Source organism: Montipora capricornis, chromosome 12, assembly GCF_036669925.1.
Source record: "Montipora capricornis isolate CH-2021 chromosome 12, ASM3666992v2, whole genome shotgun sequence".
Classification (NCBI taxonomy): domain Eukaryota; kingdom Metazoa; phylum Cnidaria; class Anthozoa; order Scleractinia; family Acroporidae; genus Montipora; species Montipora capricornis.
Genome location: NC_090894.1, coordinates 24,663,048 through 24,683,060, shown reverse-complemented (window position 1 = coordinate 24,683,060; position 20,013 = coordinate 24,663,048). Strand labels below are relative to the sequence as shown.

The following is a 20,013-nucleotide window of genomic DNA, read 5'->3' as shown; positions in this document are numbered from 1 at the left end:
CTTATTGTTTGATAACAAGAACAAGTAATGTACGCGTAATAAAACCAAATCTGAATATTTTCTTCTGGCCTCCTCTTTGTTACGTTTTCTCTGTACTTTGGATTAAAGTTAGTAACTTTGTCGGCATACATTCCTTTTATGACTATTTGTTCATTTTCTGGAGTGATCACGATCATTCAGAAGCTATGGTTGTGACACGCACGCAAACAATTTACCAATAATTCATTTGCAGCGGAAATCATTATTCCTGGTTAAGAGCTTGTAATGACTTGACGAACATTGCAAGGTAATTAGTAATATTAGCTTGAATTGTTCCTGAACAGAGAAAGTAGGTAATGATGATATATCTTGAGTTTTTATTTTTATTTTTTATGTACAATCATTTGATAACGATCCACGGTGTTTCCGTAGGCATAAATGATTTGAGTAGTACAGGGTGGGTCAGAATTTTATCAGTTTTGAACAATTTTTTTGACCCGTCTCACGAGCGTTCGGCGGGTGAAAAAAGAAAATTGTCCAAAACTGATAAAATTGTTAACCCACCTTATACTTCTTGAGGAGAAGACTCAAAGCAAGCAATTTTGCCCGCCCAACTCAAAGCAGGAGCCCTAAAGCAAACAGTGCAGCACGGCTTTGGAAGTGATCTTTAAATGATTATATAGGAATGGCTGCCCAACCACAAGATAATTTTGTTGCACAAATGAACCAAATGGTTCAACAAATGTATCCTAAAGATTTTAAAGAGTTTCACCCCGTAAAAGAAGAGGGTAATTTTAATTTTGTTAGGCAATTGGAACAATTACAGATAAAAAAAGAAATTAAGCACAAAATAGATAATAAGACTGTCACAGTTCAGCAGTTCACATTTTTTCCTAAGAAATATCAGGTCCTTTACTTTTTTTATTATTACCTCGTTGAAAGGTGTTGATGGAACTGGCCGTTTTCAGTCTTGCTTTAGCATTAGTCGCCTATACCTGATGCGGCTTCTTTCAGTCCTTTCCTCCAGTATTCGCGGTTTTCCTTCTATCCCTTCTGATAATCCATCACCCTTGTTAAACATAACATATTTTTCAATGTGTTTGTCTGGAAATTTTTCAGTTTTGACATAAAATTTCACCGTAGATCCCAATTTGGGTAACATGCTTTTAGCTCAACCAATGATGCTTACGATTTCGACAACAAATTATCTTCACACTGTTAAATTTGAAAGACCAATTAGTTCACCTAAACGTGTTTGGTTTATTTCTTGTTCCTTATACAATATTATTCATGGGACACTAGCTTTGAAAGAAAACGGACAAATATCTTTTATTCTACAAGGTCAGCAAAAAAAAACAACAACAAAATCACAACCCTGCACATTAACAACAGAATCGTAATGTAACGAGATGCTTCCATGAAGCATACACTGGGTTGCCTGTGGTACGTGCTACAGAAAATCAGAAGGCACTGAATTGTGTGGTTGAAATACAGCATTCCAGTCTCTGAAGAATAACAAATAAAAGAGAAGCGAGAAACATTGGCTTCTGGGCTGACATGTTGATAATTTTAAGTTCCCTCACAACTTCTTTTCACCACAAGTGTGCCCTCTGGGCATCTGACAGCATTGTAATACTAAACTTCACTGAAGTTAATCCATGTTCAGCGGGGTTAGTGTTAGGATGGGAGACCAAAACAATAAACCCCTCAAAAAAAACAGAAGCATCTGACCGAAAATACTATTAACGCTAACAAATGCGAACTCAGCAAGGTACAGATTTTGTTAGCTTGCTTTATGCAAAACAAATATTGCTGAAAAAGCAAATAACTATTGATACACAGTTTTTAGAAAGAGCAGAAGCAAGTTTCCGGGACGGTCGATCGGGAATAAAATATTTATGACATGAAAACAACATTAATTTTGAACCGTGAATATAGAATATAAAAGGTTACGATCAGCGACAAACATTTTGGGAGATTTTTGCTACGTGAAGTGACATGGCCGGAATTCAGCGGGCGCCGTGATTAAGTTACCGCGGCATGTTTACTCGCCAAACAGTGAAGTATCTGTGTCAAATGATGGCAAGATACCGGGTTTTTGTAAGTTTCTTTTTCTGTCAAGTGTTATAAAGTTTGACAATGAAATGAGCGAAGTCAAAACAAAGATCACAATCGCCCAACTCTTGTTTATGCAAAGTCAAAATTTACTCTCCAAGACGCGTACGACGTTATTTATCACCAGGTAATTCCATCAATTTTTAATAGCAGCTACTTTATTATTCATCTGCGTCACAAGTTTTCACTGATTTTGGGGCTCATTTTGTTGAAACTCAAGCACGCTTCCAACAGGCCTGTGAACCCTTCCTGCTTACAGAGCAAATTATACTAAAAAACTTCTCCCATATCACATTTGAACCTTAAGCTCGAAAATTCAATACACAACATGATATTATAATTCACAAAGGCAGAAAATACCACAGAATCCTTTTCCAGCGAAATATTTATTGAAACAAACAACATATTTGCTCTTAGAGGCGAAAACCTCTTCCTAATTCATTGCGTGCGTGAAGACAAGAAACTCAATCGTGTCAAATTACCATGTACTTCAGGTAAATACAGCTCACTTTGATTTCGTCTCGACGGGCGATAGATTGTTGTCGAAGTCCAGTGCTCGTCGCTTTTGAGATTCCTGCCTATTTTATCCAACTGACTTTCCATTATTGAGCTCCATAAGGGTATATTTTGTTTAAGGATCCACTAAAACGCCATTCGCGTTACATGACTTTCGACGCCATTGCAGGCTAAGTTAATGATTCTACTGTGTCCACCAGAGAAATCTACGCAGTTCAACTACCCCCTCGATCTTAAGAAAATACTCACAGAAGGCTCTATCCACAAAGACACCACTTACCAGGGGAGTGACAGGCAAGACTTTTACCAACACAGAAAAAAAAAAACTAAAAAAAAGAAAAAAAAGAAAACAAACAAACTAAACGTAGACCTCGACTGGGTTTGCCATGAGGCAACCCAGTAAAAAAGAAAAAAAGAAAACAAACAAACTAAACGCAGACCTCGACTGGGTTTGCCATAGGCAACCCAGTAAAAATGCTATTGCAACTAGTAACACTGCAAATGGATCTATTACAATTTCTAATCTAACTTTTAACGTTATTACAGTAACACTTAACACAACCTTGACAAACCTTTTTGGTGTTAATTTACAACATTCGTTGAAAAATTAAATTTTCCAAGAACCTACATTGTTTTTTTTTTTCCAATTGGGATATCACTCAATCAAAGCCTTATAAAAAAGCCTACTACAGAGAAGAAAATCATTTTAGAGCTGCTTTTAATGAAGAGCCATTTTTGCCAAAATTGCATGTCAAATGGCTGGTGTAAATCTACAATCCGATTAGTGCAGGATTACTAATCGTTGGTGATAAACAAACAATCGTTAGTGCAGGATTGCTAATCGTTATTTTAAACCACAATCAGTGCATAATTACCAATTGTTGGTGTCAAACTACAATCGTTAGTGCAGAATGACTAATCGTTGGTGTTAAACTGTGATGAAAACTGCAAAAATAGAAGTCTTTGATGTTCAATTGTAATCGTAAATGCTAGGCAAAAATCGTCACCGTTAAAGTACAAAGAGTCACGATCAACTTCAATCGCAACTGTTAAGCCACGAATCGTTCCTGCTAGGGTTTCGTTTCTTTCACTAGTGCTAATTAACAGTTAGACCTGTAGCCCGCGAGGGTTACGTGTAAAATAGCCCGTGAGGCGAAGCGGAATGAGCTATTGACCCGTCACCCGTGGCCCTTGAGGGCTAATTGTTTTAGTATCACCCAGCTAGTCGGACAGAAAAGGCACTGATAAAGTTAGCAAATGCAAGTTGAAGAAATATTAATTAATATTTATTCGGGAATAAAACGAAAGAAAGCGTCACACTTTTCGCTACTCGAGGACTATTACTAATACACTGTAGTCCTCTAGTAGCGTAGGCGGCCACTTGCCATATATTAAAATTCAGCTTGAAAGAGAAGTTTAGAGGACCAAGACAAAGTAAAGTGGATGATATGTTAATATTTTTTACATCCATTCCAACTTGTTTCTATTGTTTTTGTCCTCTCTGCCTCCCTATCAAGCTGAATATTGATATTTCGAAATGGCCTATTAAAATGCAAGATTTGCATAATTTAGTCCACCAGTTGGGTGATACTGATATCTTTCTAATTAACAATTAGACCCGTAGCCTGCTATGGGTCAACAGCCCATGAGGCGAAGGGTCTAATTGTTTTAGTATCACCCAACTAGTCGGACAGAAAAGGCAATAGAAAAGTTAGCAAATGCAAGTTGAAGAAATAATTATTTGGGAATAAGAGGAAAAAAAGCGTCACGCTTTTCGCTACTCGAGGACTACTACTAATAGTAGCGTATCCAATCAAAAGGCAGGATTTGCATTAGTCCACTAGTTGGGAGTTTTCAAGTTCGGTGATACTAAGATCGATTAATTATCGACTAGCAATTTTGGCAACCAATCGAATCTCGAGAACAATTTGTGCGCGAAATGACTCAAGCCGCTCGAGTTTGCATACCATGTCGGCCATAGAAAGTAGCGTCTTGGAAAAGTTCGAAGTGCAGGACATAACACCTGAAGTCGTTCAGAATCTGTCTCACGCTCAACTGTTTGAACTCGGAGTGACAACTATAGGAAAGCGCCAGCTGAGACGGTCCCTCTGCAGGGAAAGCAGAGCCGGCAACCGTAAGCAGGTCACTTTTTATTCTGTATTTGTTTTGCAAGCAGACCAATACGACCTGCCCGTTGTTGGTACCAAACTTTATTCTGCGACTGCTTTCATGTTGAAGTTTTAGCTTATGTTTAAAAACACACCTTTTAGCTTGACTTATGTCGAGAAAAATAAAATCTGTCTCACATTTTACGAGAAGAGACCGCTTTTGAAAATGAAAAGACATAACTCGATCGACGGGCAATAAAAATCGCATTTAATAAGAAACAAATTTTACTTACCTCAAGGAAAACTTGAAATTATCTTCCCAGCTAAATAGAAGGTAGCTTGGTCACGAAAAGAACAAACGCTAGCATACTGATCGATAAGTCTTTGGAACGTTTCGTTTTTACAACGAAATACTGAATCGTGAAGTCCAAGTGTCCGGGAAATAGGGCAACATTCTGTAAATTTTAATACCTGACATGTTTACAGTTTACTATTGATATGATTTTTAATTTTCAACTATAAATTTCGTAAAGTGACAAGACATAAATGATTCCATGAAAATGCACCCGGCTTGTCACAACCCGAGATGATTGGTCTCACTGTTATAGTTGGTTTGTGGATTTTCGTTAGAGTATAAAACTCTGGTATTCTAGGTGGGTTGGGTGTTTGTGAGAGCCATTTCTTGGTCATGTCATCAATGTGGTTTTCACGGTGTAGGTCAGTTATAAGGTGCAAGACCTTGTTGTGAGTTCCTCTCACCATGGGTTCTGTGAGACGTCTGTAGCTTTGTTCGTCGTCAAGGAGGTTTTCTCTCTCCTATATTTGTGACCGTCCAGATGAAAAGGATGCTTAACCAAAAAGCGGTTGAAGTGCGTTTTTGTTTGAAAGGAAAGGAGAGGAAAGGAAGTTTATTTAAGTGTTTAGTCGTTCTAGCGCTGGAGCGCTAATTGGGAACACTGTAAACTGAAATGAACAATGAAAGTAAATCAAGTCAAATGTTGGTTTTTGAGGAGTGCCGGGAGAAAACCTCTCGGTGCAGAGTAGAGAACCAACAAACGCGTTTGAAACACGTTTGAAACCGTTTGAAATGCGTTTGAAACTGTTTGTTACCCAAGGTGTTTGAAACGAAGGAAAAGATGTTTATCTGTGTCTGAAACGCCAACCTGTGCTACATCTGTCAACAGTGACATAATTATTACTGTCGCAGCAAATTATTTCAGAAGAGAATGCACGGAGTAATTTTCCGTTCCATTTGTTTCTTAAAAGTACCCTTTTGTTTTATTGATTAGCTTACCGGTTTCTGAATAAATCAGAAAACGTGGATGAGTTTTTCTTTTCCTAACAAGCCAAGGAGCATATATTGCTGTTGAAATAATGACATACTGTTTAAAGTAAGTAGCTAAAATTCCGCGTAAACTGCTTTGACACCTTGTGGGTTGTTGTGTGAAATAACAGTCGCGTAGAAAATTTAATCATGGAAACATAGCCATGGAAACATTGTCTGCCTTGTTTCTGCGTTGGCAGTGACATTTCAATGCATAAAACGTGGCTTTGCATGTAAAAGTGTGCATGAAACAAAATCAGCTGGAAAAAATACCAGCAACTCCGAAGCCGTTTGCGTGACTACAAAGCTTACCCTCAGTAGAATCAGTAGCTTCCATTCAAGCCAACATTTAACCCTCATAGTACTTCCGTAACTTCTGCCATTGAAACCACTTTCCAAATTCACAGTCGATCTTATAAACTCGGTCACAGGAATATTTTGAAATACTTGAAACAAGAATTCAAGTTCGACTGTTGAGATTCTGAATTCTTGTTGGCGCTCTCTTCATTTTAAAACAGAGTACACTTTGTGATTCAATTTCCTTAAAAGAATCATTTTAAACGTATAAACAACACAGAGCGCATTAAATTTTAGAAAAAACTGCAATTTGGTGCAAGATTTTGTGAAAGACTTCCGAGATTACAATCAAATTTTGGAGATCGCGAAGAGATCTTGCAGATTCCGTCGGGTCACGCGTGACAATTCACTGCAAAAAACGTAAACAATGTTTCCAAAGCAAAGCGCCTATCTCTAAATAGTGAAGGCATTATTTTAACGGACGAAAAGCCTAGCTCTTAAAGTTATCAAGATCTTCTCAGCGTCGTTGAAGCCTTCTGGGCAGAAACGTGACGTTTCACTAAAAGTAATGTCTTTGGGCGACGAAAGATCAACGGCAAACCGGTTTTTCTCGCCGCTACGCGACTCGCCATTCCGTCGCTCTAGGGGAGAAAAAACCTCTGGCATCCTAGCAAAGAAACAGACACTCGTATATATCTTGAAATTATTAAGATTCAAAAACGTTTCGAAAAAAAAGTGAAATTCATTCATATTTGACAAAACTTACAAAGACTGCTAAGGCAATTCATGCAGAAGAACCGACTGATAATATAATTCAGGGGCACCCAACGAATCTGTTCCCCACATTATCTGTTCCCCAGAGGAATCTTGCTGGCTGGCAAAAATACAGGTGTTTCGATGAGCTGGCTGGGAAATTTTGTTATTGATAGAGGTTTTGCCAGGGAATTACTAAATTTTTTTAGCATTTCAACCCGAGCTGGCTGTAGAAACTCTGAAGACTGAGGACGACTAAAAAAAAAAAAAAAGAACCCTTTCCCTCTCCCAGAGAATAGTCACAAACATACAACGGCTGGTCAGAGCGATTGCGCTTGCGGAGAAAACCTGTTTTGTCCCGGTTTTGTCGCTTTTGTTCGGTCGTTTTGGATCGAGGGATTTGAAAGCGCGCGGAATTCCTGGCTGGGAAATAAATTTGATCCGCTGGCTGGGAAACCAACCAATTTTATGTAGCTGGCTGGGAAATTTCTTGTGTGTCTTGCTGGGAAAAAGGAACAGATAATGTTTTCCCAGCAACACTGAAAAACACCTGAAAATGCCTTAATAACATTTATTTTCATTAACTGGGGTATAATAATACATTTTACAACAAATTGGTCGTTGGGTGCCCCTGATAATTTTGCACATGTTAATTCTTCTGTTTCAAACGGAATGAAATGAGACACTTGTTTTTGAAACGCGATGAAATGCTGTTGTTTCAAACGCATTTGAAACATGTTTGAAACTATTTGAAACTCGTTTCATCCTTTTCATCTGGACGGTCATATTTTGTCAGTTTTGTTCATTACGACAGTGGTACTGCCCTTGTCGGCTTTTTTCAGGTTAATATCATTGTTTTGTTTCAATGCATTTAGTGCCTTTTGTTCGTCGCGTGACAAGTTTTGTTTCAGCGTTATTTGTACTTCCATTAGTTGTCATTTAACCTCCTCAAGCTACGTAGCTTTCGAGGGCGACTGATTTTTGAACTGGTGGATTCCAATCAGATTATTTAACGTAGAAAGGGTGAACGTTTCTATTGTTTCCACAGAACATTGTATTTAAGTGTCATTGTCTGAGAAAGTGTTCCAGGGGCCAAAAGTTGTGGGCAATCGATTTGCCTGAAACTTGGCACAGAAGTTGGGTATAATGAGATATTTCAAAAGCCACTTGGCTCACTTCTCTGAGTTTTAGTTTTAGAGTTACAGGAGGGGTCTCATTTTTTGCCCGTTGAGCACCAAAAATCCAGCCTTCCAGGGCACATTTTGAAAGTGTGGTAAGACCTCACTGGTAAATTGTGCTGCCAAATGAATTTGACCATGAACTCTACTATAACAGAGCTTTCAGTTCATGCATGTAACGTTGTCCTCAAGGTATTGCACAGAGAGGAGCCTGGGGCTAGAATTTGGCCAAAATTGATGTTAAAATTACAACCCAAAATAGCCATTTTTCAAAATTTCACTATATTCACTTGCCTTCTTGCATAACTTCCAAACCTATACCACTGTTTACTTTAGTCACCCAGTTATCAAAATCAGTTGAGAAAAATTTGGCTTGTTATGGTTTATTGAATTTTTGGAACAAACACTTCATGCCCCTCTAAGGCGATGCAAAAGGGGATTTTGAGCCTAATTCAGGCCATAGACAAACCAAATTGTTGACAAGAAGCCCTTATTCTGTATCTGGTAAGTGAAAATGAATTATCAAAGCCAAATCAGTTTCGTTGACACCAATTCTTAGCTTAAAATTGATCTAAAACGGGCCTCTGATTAGCGCAACAAACACATAATTTAGCAAATCAAAGGTGATTTTATTCTTTGAAAACCTGGTAACCACCATAGAACACAAATGATGATGTTCAGATGTACATATAACAATCTTTATACAAGATGCTTAAATTTTTCTTTGATTTATGGTGCGTTTCACGTCATATTTTCAAGCATTACTCCAAGCATGGAAAGTCTCCATATGGTGTCAGGCCCATTTTTGATATTTATACCAGATAAATTTAGCTTATCAGAAGGTTCGTTAACATGTAATCTTCGTCTGACCTTGTAATAGCCTGAATAGTTGTTTTAAGTACCCATCAGCAAAGGAGCATCATGACCATACATACGTAGATTACACAGACATATACGAGCTTAAGTGAGCAGTATCGAGGGAAACTGTGATTTTCCGAGTCCTTTTAGAGCTGAAAAAATGAAACCATCCATCCACGGTTAGGACAGCTGGATAACAAAAAGCTTGTTTTGCTTTTATAAAGAGAATAATCCAAACAAAGCCTTGCATTGAGATGATGCACTTGTTACTACCTCAAGCTAGCTGGCCCGCCATTTTGGACTTGAAGAGTGTTGGGACTCGACCGAGTTCCTGTCCAATCTTTCTCCCGTTTTGCGGGAATTTTTTCTGTTTTTCATCAGGTGTGTTCGAAAATTCTAGAAAGTGATCTGTTTCAGGATAATTTTCTATGGCACTTTATTCCTTTGAAGGGGTAAATGACCAGTGCAGTGTCACGTCATGGGCTGTGCAAGAAACAGGAATGCTTCCTTTGTTGTCTTGCGATAGTGACGTGACTGCATGATTAAAGCACAAGTAGAAGAGTTCAGGTGTGTACGGGGAAGAAGAGGAAGAACTGGTGATGCCAAAGCTACAGGTGCTTCAAAAGATCAGTTAGGGATCATGTACGCTCACAATGAAATTTATCGTGATCTAGTGGACTCTTCTGACTGAAGAGAGATTTAGAGAAGACGATATGTAATTTACGATATTGTCGTCTCAAATTGTTTTTTTATGATTGGTTGATTCGCATGTTAATATCCTGGGTCCTTTGGAAGAGCGCTAAACATTCATCAGATTTGTCCAAAAAAAAAAAAAAAACAAGTACGATAAGAATAAGTCGGACGGCTGTTTTTTGTCTGCTCGAGCTGCTTGTTTACATTAAGCTTGTCACGTGCACACGCTTATCATGCAATGCACAATTCAGTTACCGGTTTCCGTTATTTACCCTTTTCGTCAAAGATCTTTGCAAACATGCTGCATCTAAGTTTTCCGACAAAATTGACATTTTCAGCGTGAAAATGTCACTAAAACGTTGCAAAATCGACCGAATTAGTTGGTATTATTGGATTTGTTTGGAATAATGCATAGGCAATGAACACACATGTCGTACTTGAATGGGAACTGACTCTGAATCGTCCTGGAAGAGCACGGAAGGTTTGTGTATATTTATAGAAAAAATTGTTTAAAATAATGTTAACTATGCAATTAAAGGAATAATGAAAAAATATACTTAAGTAAGAGTGTTACCTGCTAAAGCTCTCTAAAATTCCCTAAAATAACTCATAAAAGTTTTATTCTTTTTTGATAGGGCCTCTAGGTGAATAACCGCTGATTAGTTGTGCTCAGTGAACAGTACTCTAGACACTGTTGTAGCATGTGGGTGGACTGAGCCCTCTCTTGGTTGGTAGGAATACAGAAAAACAAAAACGTTTTTTCAACCTTTGCTTGTGAAATGTTGCTGTTCAGTATTCCCCTATATGTACTGCAAGTGCTAGTATTTGTCAATTTTTTTCTAATATTCTTGAGATTTTCAAGAATTCCTTTTCGTGTCTAAAATTCCCAAAACATTCCTGCGGAATTATGTAGCTAAGCCTATTCTAAGTTGACTTATCTTCGACAAAACAGGCAAATAAAGGAGACCGGTGGAGTTTCAATGCAAGCTCGCTCGAATTGTGAATTGCCAAACATGACAAGCTGAATGTAAACAAACAGCTCGAGCAGACAAAAAACAGCCATCAGGTTATTTCTATTATTGTTATTGTTTTATATATAAAATGATATTGCTGCAATGAGTTTGTTGAATGGTTAGTGCTCTTCGTAAGGACCCACAAAATTAACATGGGAATCAATCAACTATGTGAACAAATAATTTGAGACGACAACATCGTAAATTATATATCGTCTTTCTTCAAGCAAAAGAGTCTTGTAAACTGCGATAAAAATCATTTGTGAGCGTATATGATCCCTAACTGATCTTTTGAAGCACCTGTAGCTTTGGCATCACCAGTTCTTCCTCTTCTTCCCCGGACACACCTGAACTCTTCTACTTGTGCTTTAATCATGCAGTCACGTCACTATCGCAAGACAACAAAGGAAGCATTCCTGTTTCTTGCACAGCCCATAACGTGACACTGCACTGGTCATTTACCCCTTCAAAGGAATAAAGTGCCATCGAAAATTATCCTGAAACAGATCACTTTCTAGAATTTCGAACACACCTGATGAAAAACAGAAAAAATTCCCGCGAAACGGGAGAAGGATTGGACGGGAACTCGGTCCAGTCCCCACACTCTTCAAGTCCAAAATAGCGGGCCAGCTACAATCATAGACAAAAAGTAGTTGGGAAGGTTATGTAAGTCTTTTAAGGATCTGCCCCTTTTGCACAAAACTATCGGGGGATCTTGAAATATTTCATGAAGTAGTAGTTGTTGCTGGATAAAATGCCATTTTTTTTAGTGGTGTGTTTCCTTTATTCACCTTAAATGGAAGAAGTTGTATTTGGCCATTGTTTTTATTTTATTTTATTTTATTTTATTTTAATATTAAAAAATAAATTGATATTAATACAGCAAATTACTTACCCACCTACATAATTATTATAATATTACAACTAATATTACTAATATTAACGTTGAAAGCCAACGTTTCGGTATCATCATGACACCATTCTCAAGGCAAAGTGAGTAAGTGATGAGAAGATTTGATTTCTATAGTCTCTAAAAAGTTAGTGTAACAACAAAGGATCACAAGTTCTTCAAGTGAATACCTTTGCGCGAATCGAGTCCGTTTGCATGTTTAGGGATGGCTTAAATTTTCTTCTAAAAAGCATCTCATTAATTAGGCAATCAAATTTGTTAGAACATTTAGTAAGCTCGTGAAATTGTTCTAAAAGACAAGGTGGTACATTCAAGTTATGTTTGCTAAAATAATGTTTACAAATTGACGACGATTTTTGTTTGTGTCCATCAACGCATTCATGGAGGTTGCCACGAGTGTAACCAACATATCCTGCATCGCACAACATGGGCTGAATTGTGGTCTTGATTTTTGAGCTGAGGTCTGTGAGACGTTTTTTCACCACATTAGCAGAGACACGTCTTCTTGCAACTGTTTATTAAATCGTTGTTAATCATTTGCACCCTGTTTTGAAATCCATTCTAAACATCACAAATGGCGACGAGGATGGGATGCAAGTAATCGAAAACGGAAATCTTTACGTTTTAAGTGTTAAATCAACCGGAAAATCCTACCGATCAGCCTTGTTTTCAATGCCTGCAGATTCTTCATCAACCACTTTGCCTTCACAGCCTTCAGCAGCCTCTGCAATGGCAGTTAACCTACCGACCTTTCCTGAGTTTGATCTGCAACCAAGAGATACAGTACCCGTTCGCTTTGAGAAGTATGTCAAGCGTTTAGACAACATGTTTACAGCAATAAACATTACCCGAGCATCTCAAAAGAAAGCCATGTTGCATTACGTGGGAGAAGAAACCTGTGATGTGTTTGAGACCCTTACCGTTCAAGAACCACCGGAAGGAAGTGACGAATACAAAACTGCCGTAAAGGCTGTTGCTGATCATTTTGAGCCTCAAAAGTGTGTGGATTATCACGTCTATGTCTTTTGTCAGGAAACGCAAAAGTCTGGTGAAAACATTATCGAGTTTTACACACCTCCCCAGCTGTTAGCATGCAAGTGTCAATTCGCCGATCCCGAACTGGAAATGAAGCGGCAGATAATTCAAGGAACCTCATCGCTTCGCCTGAGACGTAAAGCAATCGAACAGAGCCTCAATCTTGAGATCTTGTTGTCAGACCAGTGAGATAGAGAAACAGCAATCCAATGCACTGGGCTGTGGTAGAAATAAAGGAACCGACGATCAGCAGATAGAGAATACTCGTGGTCTACCAAAGTCTGGATTGCGTAACAATAGGTGTGGTTTATGTGGTGGAAATTACCCACGTCAAGGAACTTGCCCTGCTCAAGGTAAAAAGTGTTTGAACTGTGGCAAAATGAACCATTTCTCCAAAGTTTGTCGTGGCAAACCCAATAATCGGTCCAAATCTTCGCACCCAAAGAAAACGTCAAGAGGTAAATACCATGTCAGGTCTGCAGATGTTGAAGAGTCTCCGAGTAGAGAAATGTCATCTCTGGCCGGTGTTGATAGTGACAACAGTGACGAGTATACTTTTAACATTGGTGCACAGGGACATGAAGCTGGCAAGCCTATCTTTCAGGTCACCATAAAGAACACACCAATCCGCATAATGGCAGAGTCAGGAGCAACCGTGAATATCTTAAGCAAGAGAGACTTTGATGGCCGTAAATCAAAGCCACAACTGGTTGAGACAAGTGCCAAAGTGCATCCATACATGTCTGATAAGCCACTAACCCTGAGTGGAAAGTTCCGAGCTACTGTCACCAGTGGTAGCTGTTCATCTGTGGAAACATTCTATGTCGCAAATGGTTCATCAAGCCCCATACTTAGCTGGACAACCTCACAAGCATTAAATCTTATTAAAGCTGTTAGTACGGTCGAACCTTTTGTTAGCCTGCCACCTGATGCCCCAGATTTTCTCAAGGAATTTCCTAATGTAACCAGTGAAATGGGCAAGTACAAAGGTGAACCAGCACGCATACATGTAAATGAATCTGTCAAACTCATGGCCCAGCCACATCGCCAAGTCCCTTTCCATGTAAGAAAACAGGTGGAGGCAAAACTCAAACAGCTCAAATGATGACATCATTGAACGCGTAGAAGGTCCCACCCCTTGGGTATTGCCAATTGTTGTTGTTCCCAAGCCGAATAAAGCGAACGAGATTAGAATTTGTGTGGACATGCGTTCATTAAACAAAGCTATCGTCAGGTAGTGACACATACCCACCATCGATGACGTAGTGTCGAACTTGAACGGTTGTAAAGTGTTTAGTAAGATCGACTTAAATCAAGGGTACCACCAGATCCCATTGCATCCCGACTCGAGAGCACTGAGCACGTTTTCCACACACGTTAGACTGTTCCAATACAAACGTCTCAATTTTGGTCTCTCATGCCCAGCAGAAATCTTCCAAAAGAAGGTGGGTGATGCAATCCGTGGCATACCCTGTGTCAAGAACATCAGTGATGACATCTATGTTGGGGGCGCAGACCAAGACACTCATGACCGACATCTGAGACAAGTGTTCCGTCAACTCCAGGAGAGTGGTCTGACAATAAACTTACCTAAGTGTCAGTTTTGAGTTCCCACTATGCTCTTCTTTGGTCATGTGTTCTCTGAAAAGGGCGTTTCACCTGACCCTAAAAAGGTTGAAGCTCTTCAAAATGTTATGCCACCAACCAATGTATCTGAAGTACGAAGCTTCCTTAGCTCAGCTGCATTATGCTCTAGGTTCATCAAGAATTTTGCACTAATCACCAGGCCTCTTCGACAGCTGACCTGTAATGGAGTGAAGTGGCAGTGGACTGAGGAAGAACAGTCATCATTCGAACGCCTAAGAGGGGCACTACCTACCAAGATTACCCTTGGATACTTTGATCCAAAGAAACCTACTTCCATCTTTGTCGATGGTAGTCCCATTGGTTTAGGTGCTGTCCTGACACAGAAAGATGTTTCGACTAATGAAGTGACACCTTTGCATTATGCCAGTTCTCCACTGACACCAACTCAAGCTAGATATCCACAGATTGATCGTGAAGCTTTGTCAGTTTACTGGGCTGTAAAGCGCTTTCACTTGTTCATCTGTGGAGGGGAATTTAAAGTAATCACAGACCATCAACCTCTGGTTTCCTTGTTTAACAACCCCACCTCTAAACCGTCCGCCAGGATAGAATGTTCGCTCATGGAGCTACAGCAGTACTGATTCACAGTAGAATATCGCCCTGGTGCCTCAAACCCAGCAGATTATGCTTTGAGACACCCAGTAGGAGACTTGGAATCTCACAATTATGAAATCGAGTTTGAAGACCACATCTCTTTTATTGCAAGAAATGGAGTACCAAAAGCTGTAACACTGTCAGAGGTAGAATCTGCAAGGGAGGCAAATGTGGAGGAACTTACAGAAAATCACTTATGTCCTATATGTAAAACTATTTCAGTCCCCTATCAGACATAAGTATAATTAGATTGACCATCTACGGCATGCGTTTATAGTTTGCGTGACTTATGGCAAACTTGTGGACTTGTTAGCCGTGATCACAAATGTGTGCCGATATTGGATAGATTTAGACCTCTTAGATAAGTGAATTTCAAGTAGTCCTGCTGGAAATCGTATCTCAGGATTTGGAAATTGTGTCAGAATGGAACATAGGCCTAAACAAACGAAATAAATGTAAAAAATATGAGTCTGACATATATATCGCAGAAAATTGAATATTACCCTCATAATAATGTCACATCAAGTCTTTTTGGTGTCGGCTACATACTGACAGCAAATTTCCCGCCAGAGAAGCATATCTTAGAGCCTTCAGCTTTAGATAAGAAAGATGAAATGGGATGCCATTGTTTTCCTACAGGCTGTTTTTTCCTCATTACATAACATAATTTCTATTTTTAATGTTCCTTAATTATTATTTTATAAAACACTCTGAGTCAGTCTCTTTTCTTCTAGGTGTAACCAAGATTTCTGAGAAAACCTTTGCAGTTCTGATTATCTAGAACGGTGGATAGAAAGATGGACGTTTTGGAGCAGCATATGCAAGAGCTTAATGTTGCAACAAAGGAGGGAAACAGACGACGGAGGGGTTTGGCTTGTTTCAATCTCGGTATATACTATTATGGCGTAGCCAACTTTAATGAGGCCATTAGAAGTTACACAGAAGCATTAGCCATGTTTAAGGAAACAGGTTTCAGGGCCGGAGAAGGAGCAGCCTATTGCAATCTCGGCAACGCTTATAAAAGTCTGGGGAATTTTAAGCAAGCCATAGAGTACCACAATCAAGATCTCAGTATTGCAAAAGAACTTGGGGACATAGCTGCAGAAGGAAGAGCCTATGGCAATCTCGGTAACGCTTACTACAGTCTGGGGAATTTTAAGCAAGCCTTAGAGTACCACAAGCAAGGTCTTCATATTGCAAAAGAAGTTGGGGACATAGCTGCAGAAGGAGGAGCCTATGGCAATCTTGGCAACGCTTACTACAGTCTGGGGAATTTTAAGCAAGCCATAGAGTACCACAAACAACGTCTTAGTATTGCAAAAGAAGTTGGGGACATAGCTGGAGAAGGAAAAGCCTATTCCAATCTCGGCAATGCTTACTACAGTCTGGGGAATTTTAAGCAAGCCATAGAGTACCACAATCAAGATCTTAGTATTGCAAGAGAAGTTGGGGACATAGCTGGAAAAGGAAGAGCCTATGGCAATCTCGGCAACGCTTACTACAGTCTGGGGAATTTTAAGCAAGCCATAGAGTACCACAATCAAAATCTTAGTATTGCGAAAGAAGTTGGGGACCCTATAGGGCAGGCATTAGCGTGTTATCACCTCGGTCGTGTTCATGAAATTTCAGACTCCTTCAGCAAAGCTCTTAATTACTATCATCAAAGCATAAATTATTACGATGAAACAAGGCGTCTTCAGTCAGAAGATGCATTGAAAATAAGCTTTCGTGACACAAAGCGGTTTGCGTACAACGCTCTGTGGACAGCACTCTTGAAGAGTGGTGAGGTAGATGAGGCTTTGTATGCTGCTGAGCAAGGACGAGCCCAGGCTTTGGGAGACATTTTAAAGATGCAATACGATGTTGATGAGAAACCTTCTGCGGCACTTACGATGAAGTTAAGTTTTGGAATGAACGATTTACCTTCACAAACTGTTTTTGCAGCACTTGATGGGAACACGATCAGCTTCTGGTTGCTAAGAGAAGATATGGGGATAAAGTTTAGACAAAAGGAAATCGAAAATGGAAGTGCCAAATCACTGATGGAAAGTACTTTTAAAGAGATTGGTGTGCGAACTGTTGTACAATGCGAGGATCGTTCCCTTGACAGACAACGCAACGACTTCTCGTGCAGTAGGGAAGCTGTTGAGGAAACCGTTCACTCCTTGAGCTTCTCTGTGAACTGTTTACAGCCCTTGTATGATGTCTTAGTCAGCCCTATCGCAGACTTGCTCCAGGAAGATGAGTTAGTCTTTGTTCCTGATGGACCATTTTGCTTGGCTCCTTTTTCTGCATTGAGTGACTCTGTCAGGATCCGTGCAATTCCCTCGCTGACCGCTTTAAAAGTGATAGCTAGTGCACCTGACGACTTCCAAAGTAAGAATGAAGCGCTGCTTGTGGGCGATCCGTGCTTGAAGGAAGTCACTTGGGGTAACGGTGAGCCCATGTTTGAACAGTTGCCATGCGCGAAAGAAGAGGTGGAGGTGATTGGAAAACTTCTGCACACTACACCTCTTACAGGTCAAAATGCAACCAAAGCTGAGGTGCTGAAAAGAATGAAGTCAGTTGCTTTAATCCACATTGCTGCACATGGAGATGACCAATTTGGAGAAATTGCTTTGGCCCCAAATCCCGAACGCACATCACAGATCCCGGAAGAGGAAGATTACATGTTAACGTTGAGCGATGTTCACGCAGTTCATCTTCAGGCAAGACTTGTTGTGCTGAGTTGCTGTCATAGTGGCCAGGGAGAGGTGAAATCTGAGGGTATTGTGGGAATAGCCAGGGCTTTCCTGTGTGCTGGTGCCCGATCTGTTCTGGTGTCACTCTGGGCAATCAACGACAAGGCGACCTTGATGTTCATGAAAAGTTTCTACGAACACCTAGCAGATGGAAAAAGTGCAAGTAGAGCTCTTCAACATGCTATGAAATCTGTTCGAGAGACTTTTTCTGCCATGAAATACTGGGCGCCATTTGTGCTAATTGGCGATGATGTCAACTTTGAATTTGGGCAACACAAACACGAAAAGAATGGTAAGTGCTATTTGAATATAATTTTAATGACTGAATTGCTGTACTTTGTAAATGTTTCTAATCAGCAAGTTGTCGAAAGGAACTGATACGTTCTTCTAATAGAAATGGTTTTAAAATCGGTTGCCAGTGTAGTTATTTTTACTCGAACTGCTTTGGCTAATACCTGATCGCTGAATGCCAGTTACGTACAAGAAGTGAAGTGAAGTTAACTATTGAGGTCTTACAGTTTACACATCGAAGTGACACTGAATAGGAATTGTTGCTGTTAACCAAGCACAAATGGGTTCATGAATTAAGTTAATTGAGATATTATTTACTTGCCAATCAGAACGAAATTCCGCATTGCCATTTAACCCACTATTTGTTTCTTTCTTTATTGTTTTTTTTTTTTCAGAAACGTGAGAAAAACACTTGGACCCTGATGCGTCGAGGTGTCATTTTCCTTTCTTCCTTTCTTCGATTTTATGAGTAATACTGTCCAAGTCCTTGCATTTGTGCCTTGTTTTGTAAGGGTCTGTACCAGGATTAGTTAATCACTTGATAGAAATTAGGAATAGGCCATTTTCCATATATTAAAATTCAACCTGATAGTGAGGCAGTGAGGACAAAGACAAAGGAAAGTAGATGACATGTAAATATTTTTAATTTGGTATACCAACGTTCATTTAAAATCAAGTGACAGTCTCGGGAAATGTGTATTTTCTGTGTTTCTCAAACGTTAATTGGCCAAAGCTAAATAATCAAATGAATCGTTTTGGGAGGCAAATGTCTATAAGCGAGACAACGACCATCCCGGCCGCTTTTTATACGCGACTGCAAACGTTTTCCTTAGGCAAACGTCTAGATTTCTTTCCGTGATTTAAGATAATATTTAGGCCTAAGGTTAGCATTTTAGTAAACGTTTTGGTTGTTTCAGCTATGGTGCCCCCTACCCCTCACCCCCTAAATCCCAGCCCCGGAATAGTCATGCCGAAGATGTGTGCTCTCACCACTATAACAGCTTGTGTTGTACAACTTAATGGTATTGATAAAGGAAACAAGACACTCGTTCAACCTGCAAGGAAGTTTATTATATTATAATCCTACACGTAATTACCGGACTTTAGTATAAATACACAGGTGATTATACAAAATCGCGCTCTCTCATTGGCTTGCTATCTCAGATTATCAGCCGAGAATCACCTCGACAGACAAAATGGCTGCCAGTAGTCGTTTTGCCACTATAAGTGAAGATGATTTCGCTTTGAAATGTTTTTTTCTCTTCTTTGAAATGATCACCTGTGTATTTATTCTAAAACAATTATTCGCCTCAGGCTCAGTAATTATCGGTGAATATTTACCGATAATCACTTCGCCTTCGGCAAATAATTGTTAAGTATGGAATTTCAGTCAGTCATCTCCACTCACTGGTTAGTCTCTTTTACAATTAAGCTTCCAGTCTAAATGTTAGAATTCACAAGGTTGCCTCCACTTTGGTGGGTAATGAAACCTAATATCAAATGAAATCAACTTCAAAGCTGTAAACCTTGAATACCACATTAGAAGAATTAAAGGTTGTAAAATAGTTTAAACTATTGAATTGCTTATTGTATTATGCAGTATATTTGCGCGCGGAGCACCATTGTTAAAAAAATATGGTAACCCGTCGATGCGAGAAATCTTGGTTTTTTTTTACCCTTTTAATAAGTCTAATATATGCCGTTTTCCGCTAATGACGTCGAACTCGTGCTTTCAAATTTTATTCAGAAATGTACAAAGGCTTAAAACTTTTCCGATTTCCTTTGTTGTTTTAAGCCTTTGTACATTTCTGAATAAAATTTGAAAGCACGAGTTCGACGTCATTAGCGGAAAACGACATATATTACCCTTATTAAAAGGGTGTATAGCCATGACGTCATACGTATCTACGTCCGTCCACCCCTCCATGTATGCCAATGTGACCAGTATCTTGCTAGTTCAC

At 39.4% G+C, this 20,013-nt stretch overlaps 1 protein-coding gene across 5 annotated transcripts in view; it reads left to right on the top strand.

The window, feature by feature from the left end:
* The window catches only part of LOC138026355 (tetratricopeptide repeat protein 28-like), a 23,675-nt gene extending 3,932 nt beyond the window's left edge, over positions 1-19,743 (top strand). For all 5 annotated transcript variants that reach the window (XM_068873673.1, XM_068873676.1, XM_068873672.1 and 2 more), the window contains 2 exons: positions 15,755-18,053; positions 18,448-19,743. In XM_068873673.1, coding sequence (XP_068729774.1) covers positions 15,818-18,053; positions 18,448-18,455 — 2,244 coding nt within the window. In that variant the 5' untranslated portion in view covers positions 15,755-15,817 and the 3' untranslated portion in view covers positions 18,456-19,743. The remainder of the gene's footprint in view (positions 1-15,754; positions 18,054-18,447) is intronic.
* The last annotated feature ends 270 nt before the right edge of the window (positions 19,744-20,013 follow it).